Source organism: Taudactylus pleione, unplaced genomic scaffold (genome assembly GCF_031769625.1).
Source record: "Taudactylus pleione unplaced genomic scaffold, aTauple2 ptg000352l, whole genome shotgun sequence".
Taxonomy (NCBI): Eukaryota; Metazoa; Chordata; class Amphibia; order Anura; family Myobatrachidae; genus Taudactylus; species Taudactylus pleione.
Genome location: NW_028284753.1, coordinates 15,113,982 through 15,139,059, shown reverse-complemented (window position 1 = coordinate 15,139,059; position 25,078 = coordinate 15,113,982). Strand labels below are relative to the sequence as shown.

General features: G+C 45.3%; 1 protein-coding gene across 1 annotated transcript in view; it reads right to left on the bottom strand.

Annotated features, from left to right (window-relative positions):
* The window catches only part of LOC148508677 (rho GTPase-activating protein 6-like), a 243,830-nt gene that overhangs the window by 6,946 nt on the left and 211,806 nt on the right, over nucleotides 1-25,078 (bottom strand). Inside the window, exons 7-10 of the mRNA XM_088444291.1 lie at nucleotides 23,329-23,479; nucleotides 17,605-17,753; nucleotides 9,521-9,685; nucleotides 676-773 (exon numbers count right to left, since the gene is read on the bottom strand). Of these exons, the coding sequence (XP_088300417.1) occupies nucleotides 676-773; nucleotides 9,521-9,685; nucleotides 17,605-17,753; nucleotides 23,329-23,479 (563 nt within the window). The remainder of the gene's footprint in view (nucleotides 1-675; nucleotides 774-9,520; nucleotides 9,686-17,604; nucleotides 17,754-23,328; nucleotides 23,480-25,078) is intronic.

Sequence of the window (25,078 nt, the reverse complement as noted above, 5' to 3'; positions counted from 1 at the left end):
AAAAAGGGGCCAGATATTGAAATGAAATGCTCGCACTGCGTGGTGTAAAGATGCCCTCTATGTCTTAGCGAGCTACGGCACTGAGCGCTCGTAAGTGTATTAAGACGCCCCCTTTCCCCTCGCAACACATGTCATCTCCTGGAATTGTTTTATTAATCGGTAACATCGAGAGGCATCGGAGCTGCTCGCAGCCCTTGAGGTAGCCCTACCCCGCTGCAAGCACTGCGATCAGTGCTGGCTGAAATATATGCAGGTGACGTGTACAATGACGCTACTTTGCTAATTATGAACGCCCTTTAAACAGCGTTTTGTTGGCCTGATACGCCTGTGTTCGCAACACCACACCCCCGTTTACAAGCACCTTCCCCTGTTACCACCAACAAACGTCACTATCTGTCACACAAAGTAGCGGCAGTCTGTGTGCTACAAGCGCACGATTCCCCATCGCTGAGACTGGCTAGCGCACGCGCACTGCAAATTATACCCATGCACACTGGAGCAACAATCGCCCGGCAGTGAGCGATCGCTCCTTAGCGACCGGGTCTGAATCAGGTCCATAGTGCAGTAATTTTCGAGGCCTTTTTTATTTTAGTTTATATACAACAATAAAGACTTTAAAAGAAGTACAATATTTTTGCATTAGGTTTTCTCATATACACATAAATGGTCACTTACTGAGAGAATGAAGAGTTTCGGCGTAATACATAGTCTACAACTTCTGGGTCCGTTTGCAGCAAGCTCATTATTATGTCACCATGTGTATGAGAAGGTACCTACAGAGGAAAAGAAGGACTGCATATTAAGAATACATGGATTTGTGTTAAGGGGCAAGTGAAAGCAAGTTATTACTAAGGATGTGATGTATAAATGTTATTAAATAATGGAGGAGGGGAGGTAGTACATGAGATAACAAATAAAATATACTTTTTGGGCGGGTTCGGTAGGGTTATTCTGCAATGATGGAAAGCACCACCTGCAGCTGCTGTCAGGCAAAGCGAGTCTCACATTTTGGCCATCATTGTTGTCTATGTAGAATATTTGCATTGTAAAGCTTAACAGCTGATTTTATGAAAAGATAAAATATTAACTCAATCTCTGATTATTTTCATAATTAGTAAAGAATGTAATGATTATACGGCTGTGCCTGTGTACTGATCACTACATTCACAAGTGTAGTATGCACAATGGGCCGTAATCAGAGCTACACACAAGTCCATTTTGTGAGAGAATGCTGAGATTTTGTGCACAGTGTGTGTCCAGGTCGGGCATAAAGTACTATGAGCACCTACAGGCGAATCAGAGATACAGTATGTGCATCTCACCATTATCTTCACTTGCAGCTAAATGGCTGTAAATGGGCAGCAGCGGGGTATTTGCACATAAGCAGAGGTGTAGCATGTGGCCAGGGTGCCCGGAGCACGAGCGTGCTACCACGTCCCTCCTCCTCCCCCAAAAAAGTGTGAGCTACATATAATATAACCGCTGTGTGTGTGTGTATATATATATATATATATATATATATATATATATATATATAGGGGTGAGCGGGTTCGGATTTCTGAAATCCGAACCCCCCCGAGCCCCCCCAATCCGAGGCCGATCCGAGTCAGGCTCGACTTTTCCCGCCTGACTCGGATCTGAAATCGAGGCAAAACGTCATCATCCCGCCTTCCGAGTCTCGCAGGTTTTGGATCCTATATAAGGTACCCGCGTCTGCGCCATTTTCTCACTCGGCTGTGGACAGTGAAGAGGGAGGGTGGGAGTTAGGGCTGGCTGGGCTGTGTAGTGTATTGTAGTGTTGCGCTGTGCTGCTGTTGTCCATAGGGGCTGTGTCCACTCCTCCAAAGTCCATAGGGGCTGGCTGGACTGTGTTGTGCAGTCATTTGTCCGTAGGGGCTGTGTCCACTCCAAAGTCCTGTGCAGTGTCCCAGTCCTAAAGGGGTGCTGTAGTGTTGTCCAGGGGTTGCTCTGTCCATCAGGGGTGCTCCCCCCAAGTGCAAAAAATAAATATTTTTTCTGTGTTTGTGAATTGAGTGCACTGTGGCTGCACGTGCATCAACAAAGGAGCCGCGCCAAGCGTGCGCCTGTGTCCCATAAGTAAAGGGCCGGCTGGCTTGTCCGTTAAAGGGTGCTGTAACCCCCAAAGTGCACTAGTCTTCAACAAAAATAAAAAAATATTTTCTGTGTTTGTGTGCGCCTTAGCCGCACGTATATATCAATATAACATAAATGGAGGACCAAACTTTCTCCGATAAAAATAAAATAGGGAAAGATCAAGAACCACTTCCTCCTAGTGCTGTTGCTGCTGCTGGGAGTTGTTCATCATCCCAGAGAGGAAGTAGGAACACCACTACTTTTACTAAACAATTGACCCTCCAACAGTCCTTAGCGAGGAGGATGAAGTACGACAGCAGTCATCCTGAAGCAAAACGTATAACTGAGGCCTTGGCTGCTATGTTGGTGTTAGACGTGCGTCCGGTATCCGCCATTAGTGCAGTGGATTTAGACAATTGATGGAGGTAGTGTGTCCCCGGTTCCAAATCCCATCTAGATTCCACCTGCATCCTCAAAGCAGCAGCGACAAGCGTGCGTCTGTCTGTTAAAGGGTGGTGTAACCCTCAAAGTGCGCTCCACAAAAAATAAAAAATTCTTTTTTTTCTGTCTTTGTGAATTGTGTGGGCTGTAGCCCCACTGCATCCTCAAAGCAGCAGCGACAAGCATGCGTCTGTCTGTTAAAGGATTACAATTGGTGACAGCATCCAAGTAGGCATGTCAGACAGTCCGTACCTGTACTGGCAGGAAAAAGAGGCAATTTGGAGATCCCTGTAAAAACTGGCTCTATTTTACCTGAGTTTCAGTGTGTACTCCGAAAGAGTGTTTAGTGCAGCCGGGAACCTTGTCAGCGAAAGGCATAGGAGGTTGCTTCCACAAAATGTGGAGAAGATGATGTTCATAAAATGAATTATCAACTCTTCCAGGGAGACCAGCCTCCAGAGCGTACAGAGGGACCTGTGGTTGTGGATTCCAGCAGGGACGAATTAATACTCTGTGAGGATGAGGATGTACTCAACACTGAAGAGGGTGAGGAATCGGTGGATGAGGACGACATCTTGCCTCCGTAGAGCCAGCTTGTGCAGGGACAGATTAATTTCCAGCTTGTTTTGTGGGGGCCCAAACGAACCAATCATTTCAGCCACAGTCGTGTGGCAGACCCTGGCGCTGAAATGATTGGTTTGTTAAAGTGTGCATGTCCTGTTTATACAACATAAGGGTGGGTGGGAGGGCCCAAGGACAATTCCATCTTGCACCTCTTTTTTTTCTTTGAATTATGTACTGTTTGGGGCCTAGTTTTTCAAACTGCCATCCTGTCTGTCACTGCAGTGTCACTCCTAGATGGACCATGTGTTTGTACCGCCCACTCATGTCACTTAGCATAGTCATCCAGCTACCTCGGTGCAACCTTTTGGACATAAAAACACTATTGTGAGGTGTACAGAATACACTGGAAATGAGTGGAAATTAAGGTTATTTAGGTTATTAATAGCATAGGAGCTGAAAAACCCACAAATTCTGTGATTTTAGCTGTTTTTATGCTTTTTTAAAAAAAAATACAGATGCAAAACACAAAACCCAGAACCCAAAACATGGAAGGGTGGTTTTGGCAAAACCAATCCAGATCCAAAACACGAAGAAAGATCCAGATCCAAAACCAAAACACAAAACACGAAAAGTGGCCGGTGCACACCCCTAACATACATACATACATACATACATACATACATACAAACAGGCAGACTGGGTCACACATATATTCATACATACATACACGCATACAGGCAGGGTCACACATTCATACATACATACAGGCAGGCAGGGTCACACATACATACATTTATACATACACGCATAGGGGCAGGGTCACACATAAATACACATATACATACATACACATACAGGCAGGGTCACACATTCATACATACATACACACACATACAGGCAGGGTCACATACATACAAACACACAGACAGAAAGGGTCACACATACAGGCAGGGAAGGTGATAGACATAACTGGGGTACTTCTCTCACCTTAATGTGGACCCTGCAGCTTCTTCCTCGTCGACATGCTGCTGTAGCCCTGCCCCCTGCTGGGGTCAGATGAACATGTGCTGAGCTCCACCAATCAGGGCTCAGCACAAGCTCCTCTGACGACGGAGTCTCTCACTAGAGCAGCAGAAAGGCGACTTCAGGGCTCCCTCTGGCATCTAAGGTGCCTGGAGCTCGCGCTCCAGTGGGACCGCCCTCCCTACATCCCTGCACATAAGATAAGTGTTCTGAGGGCATGTCGCAGGTGGAGCTCATTCAGACCCGCTCGCTAAGATGCATACTCTCGCTCCTGCCGATGGTATGCAGGTTGTATGCATTGTGTGCATGCGTATGCATCGCAGTGTGCATGCACAAACCTTAGCGAAAGTTCACAATGCGTTCGCTCGCTGCACATAGACAGCCCAGCAGAGTGAGTGACAGGAGAAGCCGTTTGTAGGTGGTAACACTGGCTGGCCATTAAAAACGGGGGAGTGGAGGTGCAAACGCAGGCGTGTCTGAGCAACTCAACAGCGTTTTAGAGGTGTGCACAATTAGACAGCATCACAGTACACGTCACCTGGCTTGTTTTTACACTGAAGTGATCGCAGTGCTTGCAGCAGGGTATGGTCAACCTCAAGTGCTGCGATCGCATCGGATGTTACCCGATGTACCGATGATTGCATACACTTCCTGGACATGACGTGCACAAGTGGGCGTGTTAAAACAGGCTGGTGTGTGTCTGCATACACTATGTGATCGCTCTCTAAGAAATACTGGGCGTGCTAGTGCATTGCTATGTGAGAGCACTGCCTACGTAATTTGCATACACATCGAGCGAGCGGCTCTGAATCAGGCCCTAAGTGCAATGTTCTCTTAAATATTTGAATGTAGTGATGCGTGGATTAAAAGAAGTTGCCTCTGGACTGCTGCAGTCAGTAGTCCACTGGCAACATGAGGAGTCTTCCATCCCATTTGTCTGCTTACTGCTTGCTTTGCTGCCCCTGGATGGTATTTCATGTAGTGCCAAATTAGCAATTTGGGTTTCACAACAGTTTGCAACTACTATAATAATAAAATATAATTACATGATATATATATATCTTTATTGGTTAGAAAGTGGTGCCTTTGGGGCTTATGCAGAGTGAGGACTATGCCAATTAGCATAGCGTGAATTTGCACCTGCACAGAACAGTGGGAGCACACCTACTATATGCTCCCCTGCAGATTACTTCAGATTGGAAGTTGTTTCTGCTGTATTAGAGAGGTTCTTTCAGTTTAATTGATGCCTACAGTAATAGTGAATGTGTTTGTTGCAAATATAATTAATGGTTTAAAACAAAAGTGCAAATAAGAGGTTCTTTTTTACTGTTCTTACTTAATGGTACAAAGTACTGGTACCTTTTTCTTTTTCATATAATTTTTAATTCTCTCAACTTTTTTCAGAGCCAGGAAGACATCAGTGAAACAATATCAGAAATTATACAGTATCTGAAGACATGTCCAGAGTGTGGAAGCTACTAAACATCTTCAATTATTTGTGTACTGTACCTTTATTCATGGTAAAAAAATCACTGGTCATAAGAAATGCATCTTGAAATCTGCAAATAGGCAGAAATACGCTAATTTTGCTTAGAACATTTTAATCAGAAAGAACATGGAGGTCATCCCTGTATGACTGGAGTGTCATAAACCTCTGGTCTGTCACGTGACACACTCTGTTACACAGAAAGCAAGCAGTGGGTGGGGGTGGTGCTTGGGTCTGTGGTTATAAACCAGTAGATTATCAGTTGGGTTAGGGGTGGAGCCTGTCACAGGGGGTATTGTGGGAAAGTATAGTTATTTCCCTCTCTTTTCTTCTGGAGATTGCCCACCCTCCCTCCCTATGGTTCTAGGAATATTTTAGGTATGTCAGCTTATGTTGTGTGGCAGGTCTTGAATGACCCTTGTTAGTAAGTTTAGCAGGGTGGATATTTTCCTTAATTTCTGTGGAGTTGCCCGTGCGGATGGGGCGGACTTGAGGGCGCAGTCAGCACCACCGGTCCAGGTGGCTGCGGTCCCCCTAGGATGCACGGGGGCTCCAAATGTTGTTAACCCCGCATGGTAGGGCAGAAGGCCTGGGCACCATGCGAGTTGCAAGGAAAAAGGGGGCAGTTGGTCCCGAAGTTCCCTTTTCTGCCGGGCTGTTCAGGCCTGCAGTTTTTGTTATTTTTCTTACTATATATTAAGCATGTTGTTTTCTGTTAGGCCATTCAAGCCCCCGCCACCATTTTTGCCTTAGATATTTAGAGAGTAAAATTCATGCTAAAATAGTTAGATGGTACAAGATTTAGGCGTTACTAAATAGGTCTATAGTTTTTGAGTTTTAATAAAAAGCTGACCCAAGTTTCACCCAATGCTATGTCTCTGCTTCGTTATTTTTAGATAAGTTGGAGTGTGTGCGGTGTGGCATGAGTGTGTGGAGTGATCTGACCATAGAGCGTTTAATGATTATGCCCCTTGGTATGGTAATCAGTGGAGTAATAATGTATGTGGTGCAGAACGGGTGCTATTACCTCTCTAGTGGTAATGTGGTGGGTCCATGCTGATATAGCAATGAATTGTGAGAGTGACAAAAGTGTCAGCTGTAGGTTAGAAGAAGTGGTATTGCTGCGGACAGCAGGTGGTGCACTACAGTGGAGTTGGGGGTAATACCCATAATCAGTAGTAGTGTAATAAACATGAAAAACAGTGAAAAAAACAATAGTCATCAAATACAGTAAGTACTTTAGAAATATGTTTCCTTTTGCCTAGTCTTCCTTACCCACCTCCACCACACAACACGTAACTCACCTGTAACTACTGTACCTTGCTCACTAGCACAACCTTTTATACTAAGCTGTATATATAATTCTTACACTTCTCATTACACTCAGACAGTTCAATCCCTCACTGTGCAGTGAACAGCCCACTATTATATACTGTATATGACAATTTATAGTAGTCTAAAAACTATGGCCCTCATTCAGAGCCGCTCGTTAGCGGCAGTACGCTCGTTCCGAGCGATGTTTGCACATCTGCGCATGCGTACGGTTTTTAGTACGCATGCGCGAACCAGTCAGTGCGGCCGAAAATCGTTGGTACGCAATATAGCGAGGGCCTGCTATTTTGAGTGACAGAATGAGGCGTATGTGGGTGGTAACAGGGGAAGGTGCTTGAAAATGGGGAGTGGAGATCCGAACGCAGGCGTGCTTAAAGGTCAAAACGGGCGTTTTATGGGTGTGTATATTTAAAACAGCAGCGTCATTGACCACGTCACTGGGTTATTTTATAGCCAGAACTGCTCGCAAATTTGTGGTAGCAAACACCAACCACAAGAATAGCGAGCAGTTCATACGCTGGTCGATGTACTCGATTAATCTAATAAATAGCGGACATGACGTAGGATGCGAACGGCCAGGGGGCGTTTTTAACAAATAAACGAGCGTATGTTTTGCTCGCTCGTTCAGACTTAGAGGTGTGAACAGACTGCAATGTGCGTACGGATCATTTGAATAGCCACCCCTTGTTTTTAAACGAGCGACCACAAATAGCGAACGGCTCTGAATGAGGGCCTATATACCATATTGGGATAGATGTACTGTATATATTATTTTATTTATTTTAGTATTTTATTATATTATAGTCCATTATTTTGGACTATTAAAAAATATCACTTTATTTAAAAACATACAAAGTGTGTCTATTATGTAATGTAATTATTGAGGTTATGGATACTATATAAGCTGTAGGCTATACCCCTGATACCTCCCATCTTCCCCTATTTCTCCAGTCTCCCTCTATTCCTCGTCTCTCTAGTTTTTGTTTCTGTGTTTTTATTATGCCATTATTGGTCTCTTCCTCCCCTCTCCCCTGCCTCTCATTTTCCTGCAGTAACAGCTGGAGTAGTGAGCTTGCATGGTGGGTCATTAGCTGTTGTGGGCAACGTTGCCTTTTTGTTTATTTTTCCCTTTCTCTGTACCCCTCACCCCTTTCCATGTCTGCCCCCTATTCCCCATTCTTTCTGTCTCTCTTCCCTCCTGTCCTCTCCCTTATCTGCCTCTCCCCACCTTTCCCTATCTCTCTTTACCTGTTTTCCCCCATCCATCTCTCTTCCACTTTCCATTCACTCTCCCCCTCACCATATCCCCCTCCCACTCTTTTCTCTGCTGCCTTTGTCCTGGGCCATATAGTAGGCATATAGTCTGCCTACTATATAGGGCAGTATTGATATTATATTATTGATGGACTCTTTGCTGCAGTGGCCAGGCAAGTGTAGCTCCCCTGCATTTCTTGAATGATGGGGGAGCTCATGTGACAAGGGGAAGTTACGTATTGTCACATATGTTTCTCAACAATTTTACAATTGCCACATATGAGGCAGGGTGGTACAAGCATTGACCCTTTAAGCTACATATGCTGTTGCTCTTATTGCCATGTCTGGAGAACACCAGATTTTTTGTGTAGATAGCTGAATAGTTGATCTTTTATTTTTCTGTTTTTGTAACATTTCTCCTTAGTTTCATGGCTGGTGATAAAAATACATATATTTCAGTGGTGCAATGCCAACACAACGACTGTTGCTAGTACTGTACATGATTTCAGTGGTGCAATGCCAACACAACTACAGTTGCTAGTACTGTACATGATTTCAATGGTGCAATGCCAACACCACTACTGTTACTAGTACTGTACATGATTTCAGTGGTGCAATGCCAACACAACTACAGTTGCTAGTACTGTACATGATTTCAGTGGTGCAATGCCAACACAACTACTGTTACTAGTACTGTACATGATTTCAGTGGTGCAATGCCAACACAACTACTGTTACTAGTACTGTACATGATTTCAGTGGTGCAATGCCAACACAACTACTGTTGCTAGTACTGTACATGATTTCAGTGGTGCAATGCCAACACAACTACTGTTGCTAGTACTGTACATGATTTCAGTGGTGCAATGCCAACACAACTACAGTTGCTAGTACTGTACATGATCTCAGTGATGCAATGCCAACACAACTACTGTTGCTAGTACTGTACATGATTTCAGTGGTGCAATGCCAACACAAGTACTGTTGCTAGTACTGTACATGATTTCAGTGGTGCAATGCCAACACAAGTACTGTTGCTAGTACTGTACATGATTTCAGTGGTGCAATGCCAACACAACTACAGTTGCTAGTACTGTACATGATTTCAGTGGTGCAATGCCAACACAACTACAGTTGCTAGTACTATACATGATCTCAGTGGCTGTTGCTTCTGCATGCAAGGTAGTCTGTTGTCTGTACAGTAGATAGTGAATGTGTAAGGTGAATGACAGCAGTATGTTATACTCACCATGTACAAGGTAGTCTGTTGTCTGTACAGTAGAAAGTGAATGTGTAAGGTGAATGACAGCAGTATGTTATACTCACCATGTACAAATGTTGATGATACTGTATTAGCGTCTCTGTCACTTTGATCTGTGAGGCACTTTCCTGGAAGCTTTGCTTTTCACACACCAAGCCGCTCTCATTTTGTAGCAAGTTTGGACCGAATATAGTTGCCAGGTTAGCAACAGACATTTTATTTCCAGGAACCTGTGAACAAGGGCACACCCTGCATCAAATTACATACACAGTGAAGACAATTATTATGCACAAAACTGTCCATCTCCAACAATATATTGACACACAGCACTAAATAACACAAACCTTATGAAACACATAAGAGGTGATGCAAAGTAAAGTTCTGCTAATGTATCTAACACAGTGCATGGTCCAGGCCTAGCATATGCAACTTCGGGCAATGCAACTTACTTGCAACTCCATGTATAGCTGAAGGGGTTAAATGGGCAGTAATGGGGTATTTGCATGTAGGCTAAGATTAGCGAGGGCATACTGTCTGGAATCGTGGGCTACGCAGAGTTTTGTGTATGCATATTTACAGCTGTTTTCATATATATTGTTTGCACCAGTGATAGGGCTGGTGATGATGAATACAAAATCACAGATTGGGAAGGTCCGGTCACAGAGATAAGTACAAGTCTGCTGCATATGGATGAATATAATCTTTTAGTTTCATGCACTCAGTGAAGGGAAAGCAATTACGGCCGAGGCACATTCAACTCTGTATCAGCCCCATATTATATGAAAATAGATGTTTCAATCTTGAATATTCTGAAGTGAGTGTCATACACCTGAATTTACGCACGTGTGCCAAGATTTCTGTCACAGTGCATAGAGGAGAGGAGAAATATTATAGCTCAGCTGATGGGTGAAGTTGGGCAGAATAATGATGCCACTTGTGAAGGTCAGAGTAAATGCACTGGTGCAAAAATGAAATTCATATTGGAGATGATTGAAATAAGATAAAGGGTGGAGAGGGTGTATTTTTAGGGGCTGTGCTCTGTAACTGCAGAGAGGGTGTATTTTTAGGGGCTGTGCTCTGTAACTGCTGAGAGGGTGTATTTTTAGGGGCTTCGCTCTGTAACTGCGGAGAGGGTGTATTTTTAGGGGCTGTGCTCTGTAACAGCGGAGAGGGTGTATTTTTAGGGTCTGTGTTCTGTAAATGTGGAGAGGGTGTATTTTTAGGGGCTCTGCTCTATAAATGTGGAGAGGGTGTATTTTTAGGGGCTGTGCTCTGTAAATGCGGAGAGGGTGTATTTTTAGGGGCTGTGCTCTGTAGCTGCGGAGAGGGTGTATTTTTAGGGGCTGTGCTCTGTAAATGCGGAAAGGGTGTATTTTTAGGGGCTGTGCTCTGTAAATGCGGAGAGGGTGTATTTTTAGGGGCTGTGCTCAGTAAATGCAGAGGGTGTATTTTTAGGGGCTGTGCTCTGTAAATGTGGAGAGGGTGTATTTTTAGGGGCTGTGCTCTGTAAATGCGGAGAGGGTGTATTTTTAGGGGCTGTGCTCTGTAAATGTGGAGAGGGTGTATTTTTAGGGGCTGTGCTCTGTAAATGTGGAGAGGGTGTATTTTTAGGGGCTGTGCTCAGTAACTGCGGAGAGGGTGTATTTTTAGGGGCTGTGCTCTGTAAATGCGGAGAGGGTGTATTTTTAGGGGCTGTGCTCTGTAAATGTGGAGAGGGTGTATTTTTAGGGGCTGTGCTCTGTAAATGTGGAGAGGGTGTATTTTTAGGGGCTGTGCTCTGTAAATGCGAAGAGGGTGTATTTTTAGGGGCTGTGCTCTGTAAATGCAGAGAGTGTATTTTTAGGGGCTGTGCTCTGTAAATGCGGAGACGGTGTATTTTTAGGGGCTGTGCTCTGTAAAGGCGGAGAGGGTGTATTTTTAGGGTCTGTGCTCTGTAACTGCGGAGAGGGTGTATTTTTAGGGGCTGTGCTCTGTAAATGCAGAGAGTGTATTTTTAGGGGCTGTGCTCTGTAAATGCGGAGACGGTGTATTTTTAGGGGCTGTGCTCTGTAAAGGCGGAGAGGGTGTATTTTTAGGGGCTGTGCTCTGTAAATGCGAAGAGGGTGTATTTTTAGAGGCTGTGCTCTGTAAAGATGGAGAGGGTGTATTTTTACGGACTGCTCTGTAAATGCGGAGAGGGTGTATTTTTAGGGGCTGTGCTCTGTAAATGCGGAGAGGGTGTATTTTTACGGACTGTGCTCTGTAATGGCGGAGAGGGTGTATTTTTATGGACTGTGCTCTGTAAATGCGGAGAGGGTGTATTTTTAGGGGCTGTGTTCTGTAGCTGCAGAGAGGGTGTATTTTTAGGGGCTGTGCTCTGTAAATGCGGAGAGGGTGTATTTTTAGGGACTGCTCTGTAAATGTGGAGAGGGTGTATTTTTAGGGGCTGTGCTCTGTAACTGCGGAGAGGGTGTATTTTATGGGCTGTGTTCTGTAAATGCGAAGAGAGTGTATTTTTAGGGGCTGTGCTCTGTAAATGCGGAAGGGTGTATTTTTAGGCGCTGTGCTCTGTAAATGCAGAGAGAGTGTATTTTTAGGGGCTGTGCTCTGTAAATGCGGAGAGGGTGTATTTTTAGGGGCTGTGCTCAGTAACTGCGGAGAGGGTGTATTTTTAGGGGCTGTGCTCTGTAAATGCGGAGAGGGTGTATTTTTAGGGGCTGTGCTCTGTAAATGCCTGGATTTGTGCATCTGTTCTAAGATAGCAGAGCTCAGGCCCTTTACTTTTACTGTGACACATCTAGCACCTTTCAATAGTACATTGTTGGAGCAGAGCAATTTTATGTTCACTTTGCCCAATATAAAACAAAAGTTCAAATAAATGGTATTTATTGGGCATCACTTAATGCTTATCATTCATGTACCCCACATCACTTCTCATAATCTCTTCACTCATGAATTATTATGATATTTGAGTCTAACAAATGCATAAATAAAATCTATCTATAGTTTGCGGCATTTATGAAAACACTTTGGTTGATAGACGTGCTGTGCGTGTAAATGCGATCACAAATGTGCTCATTAGAAAAGAATTATGACTGAATGGGCAATCAGGCAGTGGAACTCTGAAGTGGGGGCCCATGGTTTGAACAACTCCTGGGGCACTTTTTTGTTTTAATCTACCACTGTTACAGCATTTACAATGGAATGTAAAACAGCATTCACTACAGTGATTGTGAGTAGTAAAAGTTTTGTAAAGCAGCTCTTTATAAGGATATTGTAATATATAACTTATTAAGGAAAGGGGACATAGATATAAAAAACAAAACTACTGATGTTTACTTTACTCTAGATTTACAGTAAAAAAGTTTCACTGTTAAAGAAACAAATTCTCATATTATAGTTTTGTTCTGACAGTGATTGCATGGTGACTCCATATGAGAGGTAGGGGTGGAGGAAATGTGGGTATTTCAGACAACTTTAACTCTGTGTGACGTTTGCCCATTTGTGTAGTTAAGGCAGGTATACACTTATAGATATACAAACGAGAGCACGATTACGACATTCCAGTCATGCTCTCGTTTGTATATCTAGTGATGTGCCTAGACTGAACGTTCACTCGTTCAGTCCAGGCACATCCAACATCCCCGCAAATGCTGAACCTGACGGGATCGTCATGTTGACCAGCATGTACGGACGATGTTGGATACCGGAAGTTACCAGCAGGCACGCGCATCGCTGGTCGCATGCGCGATTTGCAAGGGATTGCACGATAACGACGTCGTTATCGTGCAATCGCTTGGTTAAATCGCTAAGTGGATACCCCCCTTACTCTGAGCATTCATTTGAAATGAAATCTGAGAGTGAAAAAAGTCTTACTTTGGCCATTTGCACTAATACAGACTTCCATCTCGGCATGATTGCTATGGTGTCTAACTACATGTTAAAGTTATGCGAGCCTCAGCCTAGGCTAATATCCCAGTTCCGGGAGAAAGGAAGGTTTGTTGAGTAATAATTAGGTTATTCTTTTTGCACTTTTTAAAATACAGTAAATCAATGTTCACTTATTGAAGAGCCGAAGAGCTCTTTTCATGATTCAGAGTCGCATCCAAGACGACCACATATGTGTTCTTGGAAATAAATGTGGATCTCCCCTTGTATTCAGAGTTGACTGCATGTATGTGGCTGACCTGTGCCCATCCGTCTGCATGTGAGAGCAGCTATAATCATTAACAGTACGCATTTGCTCTAGTTCTACCCTTGATGCAAGAGATTCATCTGAAATCAGACAATCACCTAGGAATAGCAGTCAATAAACTTTCAATCATCAGAGGGGTGCCTTGTGTAACACCAAGCGATAAACCACCTTCTTAATAAATTATATGAAATAAAGACTCGGAGACATGAGATTTGGCAGAATAATTAGTTAGCAATGTATTAAAATTATCTAATGAGTATTAAATTAATCTAAACTGATTGGAGATATGGTGGCAAAGAAAGGACGGCAACATACAGCTTACTCCAGCCATGCAGCACACAGACATGCATACTAAGCGGACATCGCCTAAGCTGCAGAGCAACCGGTAACTTAAACAACTGTCAACAAAGAGGTATCCACTCAACCCTCTAACATGACCATCCACCCAGAAGGGTGATGACGCTATCCCCGGCAGGGTGTTCCAGCGAACTTAACAAGTCAAAGAGGGTGAGCGCACCCAAAGACTATAATACTACCAACTGAAAGATATTTGCACACTAAGCGGCGACCTGCCGTCCTTTCCTGCCACAGACAACAGCTAACTAGAAAATTCCCATGAAACACATAGGGAGAGAGGGTGGGAAGACAGGAACAAAAGAGGCTTTGGTCTCAGCCCACACAGCCTCACATTCCAAGTTAAAACACACACACCTATCCTAATAGGGCAAACTAAGTCACATGGTGTTACTTAAGCCAGCCCCCAGACTCGAAGTTTAACCCACACCGTTCTCATGCAATCACTCTGTTTGTCCTCCATCTATACACCTTTTGAACACTTTGCCTACATGCAAACTGCCCTGTTTCCAACCTGTTACACCCACATGTGAAAATTAGGGGTGAGCGGGTTCGGTTTTACTCGGATTTACTCGGATCTTTAAACAGCATTTTATTGGCTATCGCCTATCATGTGTTTTGGATAGTCAATATAATAAATCCGAATTTGCGGTAAAGTGGCGATAAGAACCGAGTAAATCCGAGCCTGCACATCCCTAGTGAAAATGCGGTTAAAATGCCTAAGACCATCACCCATAGTTGTGTATGTTCTGCTACAGGGCATGTGTGGTGTGAAAAGCACAAGATCTGTCCACAAAACGGATATATGTGGACCTCTGTATCAGCCCTTATGTCAGCGGTATAGTAATAATTTGTGAAAGACCATATCAATGACTTGCTTCCAATGAAGAAGAAAAGCCCAGGGGCGTAAGGAGGGCGGTGTGACCGGGGGTGTTGCACAGGGAGGTACTGGCCATACTACCATACTACCTGCCACCGTAACCCACACCCTGCTCCATTTTCACTGCTCCCACACTGTGCGTTGCAATCCAGGGTTTGGTTGCGGTGGGTAAAGCCATCTCCTGATGGTGTTACCCTATAGAAGCCTATGGGCTTCTACAGGGAGAGTGCTGTGAGACGGATCCAATCGGCTCTCTCCCAGCACCCCCAATGCGCGTGCATCCCTCTGCCCATGCCAGAGGGGCTTCTGGGTCATAGATCTGGAAGTCCCTCCATCGCAAAGGGCCGCTCTTACAGAGAGAGTGGTCCTTTGCAGTGTTCTTCATGCATACTGGTGCTGCTAATGTGGTGGGATGCATCACATCCCGAATGCGATGCGTCATGCATCCTGCACTGTGGGGAAAGACTTCTCCCGCAGTGCTGTGGGACCTGTATTGCCGCTCGGACCAGCCTTAGGATGGTCAGAGCAGCACACTAGTTACACGGTGCAGTGGCTCCTGCCCACGCACCCCCTGGTTTACGAGGTTATGATGTGCCACTCAAAAGGCGGGTACGGCACAGGGCACACCAGCACCCTGTTATTGGGCTGGTGACACCAAACTTTAATTTTAAAGTGAAAATGTAAATATGAAGCACAGTAAAAAGTACTGTATTTGAATTGTAGACATTCCTGTCTGTGTAGCACCATTTTGAGGTGATCTGGAGGTGTGCTCTTTTCATCATTATCTTTATCAAACACCTGGTGTAAAGTGGCTGTTGTATATTATTCATGCATCTCCTAAACGTCAGGTGAGAACTTTCCTATAGCTATCATTTCTCCTTAAATAAAATAAAGAAATGAAAATAATCACTGCACAGAACACTCTCTTCAGCCTTTTGTTCTCCTCCACCATGAATTGTCAATATGATGTTCTGCCCTATCTCCTTTGTACAGTCCTATGGAAACCTTGTGGCACCTTATAAAAAAAAAAAAAAACACATTCCACACACTTCTTTATATTGTGATATATTATCACAGTTCACAGGTTAATAACCCAAATCTGAGCTTTCTATGGGCCTGATTAAGAAGTGCACGCAAGGGCACTAATGAACGAATATGCCCGATTATCGGGAATCTACGCATGCGCAGGACCCATTCTGCAAGTCTGCAGAATGGGTCCTGCTAAGACGCACGCAAGCCCTTGAATGTCTCTGCCTGATTGACAGGCAGAGGGACTTAAGGGGTGGTGCAGGGGCAGCTGGTGTTCCCGGAAACAGGGCATGTCTGCGCCGGTTACCGGAAGTGGTCAGCCTAGGGACTGTGTGGATGTACGCAGGCTGCTGGGCTTGCAAGCCGGCCTGCCTGAGTAAGCTGAGGCTTACTCAGGTGGCTGGCCGCCTGGCGCCGTCCACTATCGACCATCGATGGTCGTGATGGTGATCCCAGCCTGCGACCTCTGTCGCAGTGCTGGGACCACAAATGCAGCACGGGGTGTCATACACCTCCTGCTGCATTTGTATTATTGTAAGGATCGCAAATTGCAAAGCTGTCTGCGTGCATACATCATATATCTATAGCCTGCGTGCAGCTTTGCAATTGCGATCCTTGCTGAATCAGGCCCTATGTCATGTGCAAATCCAGCAGAGGTATATTAACGAGGGGGTTCATGTGCAGGAATTCCCCTCTCCCCGTTTCCTTGCAGAGCCCCGCCCCAAAACTTTTACTGGCATTGCCTTCTTCCGTGTGGTTTTTTGAGAAGATGGTGTATAATCAGAATATAGAAATGTACCAGAGTCTTTACTATCACCTGCGCCGAAACCATCTTTCCGGATCCATCGCTTGAATGGCACCCCTGGCAAATAGTAGCAGGAAAACTTTATGCAGGCATACAATTCTGGGTGCAAAGTGCAGTGTAGGCCCCCCTTGACCTAGGGGCTGTGTGTATCGCACGGCCTGCACCAATTATAGATACTGTAGTACATTGCCACCAGGGCATAGGGGGGCAGGGCCACTGCGCTGCCTGTAGCATACAGGCACTCTGTTAGCCAGAAGCAAGGGCCATGGGGCAGAGGCGGTGCCATCCACAGAGCACTGCACTCATTCAGAGCCGCTCGCAAAATGCAAGGGCTCGCTCTGAATGAGGCGGACGCTTCTCTGTAAAGCGCCAGCCTCCTGGCCACTCACTAAGCTGTGGGTGACAACCCACAGCTTTAGCAAGCGGCCAGGTTGATGGTCGCGATGGTCAAGACCATCGCGACCATAGGGGCTTGTGGTAGGGTCTCATCTGCCGCAAGCCCCAGTGAGCTTTCGGCATCACGAGTGATGTCAGTGTGGCCGCCCTCAAACGGCAGGCGTTCCTTCGGGAACGCCTCCATTTGGCCAGCCACCCCCCCCACCCCGCCTACAAAACGGTGCGAGCTGTCGATCATCATCGACAGCCGCCCCATTTGTAGTGAGCCCCGGAGCGAGAGAATTTCTCTCTCGCTCCGGGGCTTGAGCACGCGCAGTGTGGCCGCTGCGTGTGTGCAGGGCCTCAATATCAACCCACTTGCGAGCGGGTCTGAATGAGGCCCTCTGTGTGGCGGCACCAGTTGCACATATCTAGCTACAGCCCTGATTGCCTCAAGCATCTCAACATTACAGCAATAGTTAATCATATTTATAAAGGAGGTAAAACATTCACAGTGCTCCACTGCTCTTACCTGCTCTCCTGTAGGGCTGGTTATGTCCTTTTCATGTAGAGCCACCTTGTACAGAAGCTGTAAGATGCGAAGCAGTGTGTCAGCATTACATGATGGCAGCGCAAATATGAGTTGTTGCAGGGTACTTAATCGTTCCTCAAGATTCATTCCTGCAGAAGACAAAATATGTTTGTATGTAAGTGTGTAAATGATAAACAGGTAACATTTCCATACTATGGACCACTTACTTTATGCAGTGGTGGATTTCCCTAGGGGTGCCACCTGCTGTGGGCGGAATAGCCTGCCACCTGCCCCTAGAGCAGATGCTGATCCCTTTTTTTATGTAGCAGTACCAGCGGGGATATGGGGGGAGGGGGTGTCACGGACAGCAGTTTCTGTGTGCAGAGAGGATGGGGATACCTACTGGGTCCTGGAGACTTTAGCCGCCCAATACATGTGACAGGTGGCTCTGAATAAACACAGCCAGCTCTGGCTCTGCCCCCGTCATGATGGCCGGGGATGCCTGGTCTCAAAGCTGAAGCCTCCAGGACCCAGCAGGTATCCCTAAGCAGCAGGTGGTGGGCAGACAGAAATGTGCCTAGGGGTGGTCTGACCCTTATGTCCGCCACTGTATGTATTCCTCTCTTAAAGAGCACACAAAAATAATTTCTTATTAATATATACATATATATATATATGTGTATATATATATATATATATATATATATATGTATATATATATATATATATATATATATTGGGGGTGAGCGGGTTCGGATTTCTGAAATCCGAATCCCCCCGAGCCCCCCCGATCCGAGGCCGATCCGAGTCAGGCTCGACTTTTCCCGCCTGTCTCGGATCTGAAATCGAGGCAAAACGTCATCATCCCGCCTTCTGGGTCTCGCGGGTTTTGGATCCTATATAAGGTACCCGCGTCGGCGCCATTTTCTCACGGCTGTGGACAGTGAAGAGGGAGGGTGGGAGTTAGGGCTGGCTGGGCTGTGTAGTGTAGTGTAGTGTAGTGCAGAGTAGTGTTGTGCTGCGCTGTGCTGCTGTTGTCCATAAGGGCTGTGTCCACTACTTCAAAGTGCATAGGGGCTGGCTGGACTGTGTTGTGCAGTCAGTTGTCCATAGGGGCTGTGTCCACTCCAAAGTCCTGTGCAGTGTCCCAGTCCTAAAGGGGTGCTATAGTGTTGTCCAGGGGGTGCTCTGTCCGTCAGGGGTGCTCCCCCCAAGTGCTAAAAAAATATATATTTTTTCTGTGTTTGTGAATTGTGTGCACTGTGGCTGCACGTGCATCAACAAAGGAGCAGCGCCAAGCGTGCGCCTGTGTCCCATTAGTAGAGGGCCGGCTGGCTTGTCCGTTAAAGGGTGCTGTAACCCCCAAAGTACACTCCAAACAAAAAAAATATATATTTTCTGTGTTTGTCAATTGTGTGTGCAGTAGCCGCACGTGCATCAACAAAGTAGTGCCAAGCGTGCGCCTGTGTCATAAGTAAAGGGCCGGCTGGCTTGACCGTTAAAGGGTGCTGTAAGCCCCAAAGTACACTCCAAACAAAATAAAAAAATATTTTCTGTGTTTGTGAATTGTGTGCGCAGTAGCCGCACGTGCATCAACAAAGTAGTGCCAAGCGTGCGCCTGTGTCCCATAAATAAAGGGCCGGCTGGATTGACCGCTAAAGGGTGCTATAACCCCCAAAGGGCACTCCAAACAAAATAAAAATTTTTTTTCTGTGTTTGTGAATTGTGTGCACTGTGGCTGCACGTGCATCAACGAAGGAGCAGCGCCAAGCGTGCGCCTGTGTCCCATAAGTAAAGGGCCGGCTGGCTCATTTCTTAAAGGGTGGTGTAACCCACAACGTGCACTAGTCTCCAACAAAAATAAAAAATAATTTTCTGTGTTTGTGTGCGCCTTAGCCGCACGTATATATCAATATAACATAAATGGCGGACCAAACTTTCTCCGATAAAAATAAAATAGGGAAAGATCAAGAACCACTTCCTCCTAGTGCTGAATCTGCTGCCACTAGTCATGACATAGACGATAACATGCCATCAACGTCGTCTGCCAAGGCCGATGCCCAATGTCATAGTAGAGGGCACATACAATCCCAAATGACAAAGTTCAGGAAAATGACCTTGAAAAAAACATTTAAATCATCTGAAGAGAAACGTAAACTTGCCAATATGCCATTTACGACACGGAGTGGCAAGGAACGGCTAAGGTCTTTCCCTATGTTCATGACTAGTGGTTCAGCTTCACATGACGATGGAAGCCCTCCTCCCGCTAAAAAAATCAAACGAGTTAAGCTGGCAAAAGCACAGCGAAGAACTATGCGTTCTAAGAAGATATCACAAATCCCCAAGGAGAGTCCAAGTGTGGTGGCGGTTGCAATGCCTGACCTTCCCAGCACTGGACGGGAAGAGGTGGCTCTTTCCACCATTTGCACGCCCCCTGCAAGTGCTGAAAGGAGCACCCACAGTCCACTTGCTGATATGCAAATTGAAGATGTCACTGTTGAAGTACAACAGGATGAGGATACTGGTGTAGCTGGCACTGAGGAGGAAGTTGGCGAGGAGGATTCTGTTGGTGATGTGGTTTGTTTAAATCAGGCTCCGGGGGAGACAGTTGTTGTCCGTGGGATGAAAAAGCCCATCACGATCATGCCTGGGCAGAAGACCAAACATTCCACCTCTTTGGTCTGGCAATATTTCTATCCAAATCTGGACAACAACTGTCTTGCCATATGTACCATATCTAAAGGTGAAATAAGTAGGGGTAGGGACGTTAACCACCTAGGAACATCCTCCCTTTTACGGCACCTGCAGCGCGTTCATAAAAAGTTACTGGCAAGTTCAGAAACTTTGGCTAAGACCGTAAGCAGTCCAGGGACACCTAAATCCCTTTTTCCTGTTTTATCCAAGGAATCGGTGGATGAGGAGGATGAGGACGACATCTTGCCTGCGTAGAGCCAGTTTGTGCAGGGACACATTAATTGCCAGCTTGTTTTGTGGGGGCCCAAACGAACCAATCATTTCAGCCACAGTCATGTGGCAGACCCTGGCGCTGAAATGATTGGTTTGTTAAAGTGTGCATGTCCTATTTATACAACATAAGGGTGGGTGGGAGGGCCCAAGGACAATTCCATCTTGCACCTCTTTTTTTTCTTTGCAGTATGTACTGTTTGGGGCCTAGTTTTTCAAACTGCCATCCTGTCTGCCACTGCAGTATCACTCCTAGATGGGCCACGTGTTTGTGCCGCCCACTCGTGTCGCTTAGCATAGTCATCCAGCTACCTCGGTGCAATCTTTTGGCCATAAAAACAATATTGTGAGGTGTTCAGAATAGACTGGAAATGAGTGGAAATGAAGGTTATTGAGGTTAATAATTGCATAGGAGCAGAAAAACCCACAAATTCTGTGATTTAAGCTGTTTTTATGCTTTTTTTCAAAAAAATACAGATCCAAAACACAAAACCCAGAATCCAAAACACGGAAGGGTGGTTTTGGCAAAACCAATCCAGATCCAAAACACGAAGAAAGATCCAGATCCAAAACCAAAACACAAAACACGAAAAGTGGCCGGTGCACACCCCTAATATGCCCGCTACTGAAAAAATAACAGCAAACAAGGTGCCGCACTCAGCGGTCTAATAAAGACATAAGTTGTAAGTTCCTTAATTCAGCAGTGTTTCAGGCTTTAATTCAGCAGCTTTCGGGCCCAGAGGATGGGCAATTAAAGCCCGAACCGTTGCTGAATTAAGGAACTTACGACTTATGTCTTTATTAGACCACCGAGTGCCGCACCTTGTTTGCTATATATATATATTCTAAACAAATTATTGAATAAAACTGTATTTGTGATGAATCATTGTTATGAACCTTGAGTGGATTCACCACAGAGTAGCAACAGTGCTGAGGATTATGCAAAGATGACTGTTGGGGTACCCCTTTAGGATGAAGTCCAGCAACAGCCGAGAGGGCTGGTAATATAGGAAAGAGTCGGTTTGGACCGAATAGCAGCCTTAAGGGCTGGTAGTGCTTGGTTTGGTGCGGCCTTGGCCGAGTAACAGCCTTGAGGGCTGGAAGTGCCTGGCCCGGTGCGGCCTTTGGGCCATGTAGCAGACTTGAGGGCTGGTGGTGCTTGGCCTGGTGCGGCCTTGGCTGAGTAGCAGCCTTGGGGGCTTGTAGAACTTGGCAGGAAGCAGCCTTTGGGCTGTGTAGCAACCTTGAGGGCTGGTAGAACTTGGCAGGAAACAGTCTTTGGGAGTGCAACTTGTGCCGCCGAGATGACACAAGCGGCAGTACATTAGATTGTATGGATTGGAGACTTGGATGGTAGCCTGTGCCACCGGGATGACAGAAACGGCAGGAGCCATTGGAGAGTGCGACTTGTGCCACCGAGATGACACAAGCGACAGGATACACTGGAGTGCAGCCTGTGCTGCTAAGATGACACAAGCAGCAGGACGCTGGATAGTGACCTGTGCCGTTGAGATGACACAAGCGGCAGGAGACACTAGAGTACGACTTATGCCGCCGAGATGACACCAGCGGCAGGAGGCTGGAGAATGGCCTGTGCCGCCGAGATGACACAAGCGGCCCGGAAATACTGGAGTGCGGCTTGCGCCGCTGAGATGACTCAAGAGGCAGGGGACACTGGAGTGCGGCTTGTGCCACCGAGATAACAAAAGTGGCAGGAGACACTCGAGACTGGCAGAGGTACAAGACACACGACTGGACACGATGCAAACACCAGAACCGGACACATGTGAAACGCTATCACCGGCACCCGAGCAACGCATCAGGGACAGAAAAAGGAGGAAGCACCAATCCAGTACTGGCAGAGATGACGTACAGCCGAATGGAAGGACTCCATGACTTGACAGCGTGGCGTCTCTGTTTCCCAGCAATCGGCCTGAGAGAACCGCCAGGAGCACCGTTGTCCAACAAGACGCGGCTGCGGCTTGTGGCAATCACGCATTTTAGGCTATGATATGTAGCTGACACTGTAATGCAGACTAATTGATTAATATGTAGCTTTCTGAGTGTATTACTGGTTGTTCACTCTGTTTATATGGTCTTGGAGCAATTTAATATTGTGCTGCTTCGGAGTAATATACTGTTTTACTGCTGAAGATTTTATTTTTATTTACCTATCTAGAAGAGCTGGGTCCATTGTGTACTATGCTTTAAACAAGGGTAGAGCTTATTTCTGCTTCATGCTAAGGACCTGGAAGTGACGTGAGTGAGGGCGGATGTGCGATTCTATGCCCATAAAGTCCACCTAAAGAAGAAACTTGTCCCCTCTCGTGTTCAAGATTATATTCCTCCTCTATGTCCAAGTGGATGGTAGGGAATAACGTCAGCGTCCTCTCCGTGAAGGGCATCTAGACACTAGCTTTAAACAAGCTTTACCATCCACTTTACATGGTAATACCTAAGCATATGTCACGTGATCACATCTCATGCAATTATGCGTGTCAGTCATTTCAAGTCAATGGTATAAAAAATATGGAAAGGAGTCCAATCCCTTTTATAATTATAATTTAAAACATTCCTGTAAAGCAAAGCTGGTGTAAGGCTACAAAAAAACAGTTGTCTTTATTTAAGAACAGGAGTATTCAATTATTATTTTAACCTTAATTAAGCTTTGCAAACAAAATGTAAATTGGTTTAGTATAGAGTATTGAAGGCATTGTGTTAAATAGGCTTGTGCATTTTCTCCAGTATTTGTGTATTTACCGGCAGTGTGTATAAAGGCTGTGTACAGCTCCCGAGGTAAAAGAGGCTCCCTCAGGTCTCTCAGGAATCCCTTGAGCACAGCAGATACATCATGCACGCATGTGTCTTCTCCGAGGAGCATGTCACCAGAAATGGTAAATTCTTCCCGCAGCTATAATAGGCAAATATTGCACTTCATTTATTTCAAAATAATGTATTCAGTGCACTTACGTACATACTTGTCAATGTTCCTGAATCTCATATTCACAGTTCTGGTTTACACTTTTCATATGAATAGCCCTGATCCTATAATTAGTAATTAACTATTAGCCTAAATATTAGTCACATTATTCTGTACATGTATCCTGCTTCTATCCAGTGATATAGAAATTCTTAATCTTTTTATGATTAAAGGAGTTTGCGCCTGAACAATTGTTGCATATTCTTTGTGGCCTGTCTGCGGTGAGAATAACTTGTTGAATGAGGCCCTTTGTTCCAAAGCCTAACTGGCAAATGTTATGGTGTTTTTTTCCAGAAGATATTGGGCTTTTATTTTGTAGGAATAAAATAATAAATATCATTATTATATGTGCACTGGGGAAAAATAGGCATAACCATAAAATTCTCATAGTTACTATATACAGTGCCTTGCCTTCTCTTCCTGAGTGTGGGGATACCAGTAATCATGTATGATGTTTGCAAGCTTTGAAGTTGTGACAGGATCAGGAACAATGAAATAATTTTTTTTTTTAACTAATCTAAGGGGCATATTCAATTGGGCACGAGGTTTAGCGAGGAAAAAACCTTGCGCCCCTCGCACCCAATTTTGGAATACCGTGGGTATACGCGGTGCCGATACCAATGGTATCCATTAAAAAATAGTGGTCGCGGGGTTTTCAGCACTGAAAACCCTGTGCCGCATTAAAAACAAAAAAAAAAGCACTTACCTACCCTGTGGTCTCTGCGACTCCTGGTAGCCTCCCCTCTATCTTCTTACTGGAGAGGAGGCTGCTGGGAGTCCTGGAGGCTGCTGGGAGGTGCCAGGGGCTGATGGGAGGGGCAAGGACTGCTGGGAGATGTAGTTCTCCCAGTGCACAGACACTGGGGAACACACACCCGAGGCCACACACACACAACACTCAGACAGCACTGCAGAAGGTAAGTAATTAAGGACTAATGAAGCTAATTGGAAGCTTTCAATTGCTTCATTAGTGCTAAGGGGGGGGGTGCCGCCGGTGTTCCAGAGCAAGTCCCACTGATTTTTCCTAGAAAATAATGATTTTAGGAAAAATCACACTTGCTCTGGGGTTGCGTGAAAAAACCTCCCGACAGACAAAAAAGAAAAAAAAACGCACCTAATTGAATTGCAAAAACCCCGCACCCAATTGAATATGTCCCTAAAGCTGCATACACACGTAAAGATTTTCTGTCCAACCATCCAACTAGTTGATTGGTTGGAATGAAAATCTGGTAACGTATGGGAGTAACTGATGATCAGCAATTTGCTCCTAAATGCCAGAAAACAGATGAAAATTATCGTTCAGACAAGTTTGTTAAATGTTTGATCTAAACAATTTGTTCAAACAACAGTTTTTGTCCATTTTCCGGCGTTTGGGAGCAAATTGCTGATTGTCATTTGCTTTCATACCTTACAAGGTTTTCATTCCAACCAATCAACTAGTTAGATGGTTGGACAGAAAATCTTTACGTGTGTATGCAGCTTAAGAGTTGAAAAACAAAAATCACCTAAATGCTACCTTAAGAGAAAAGT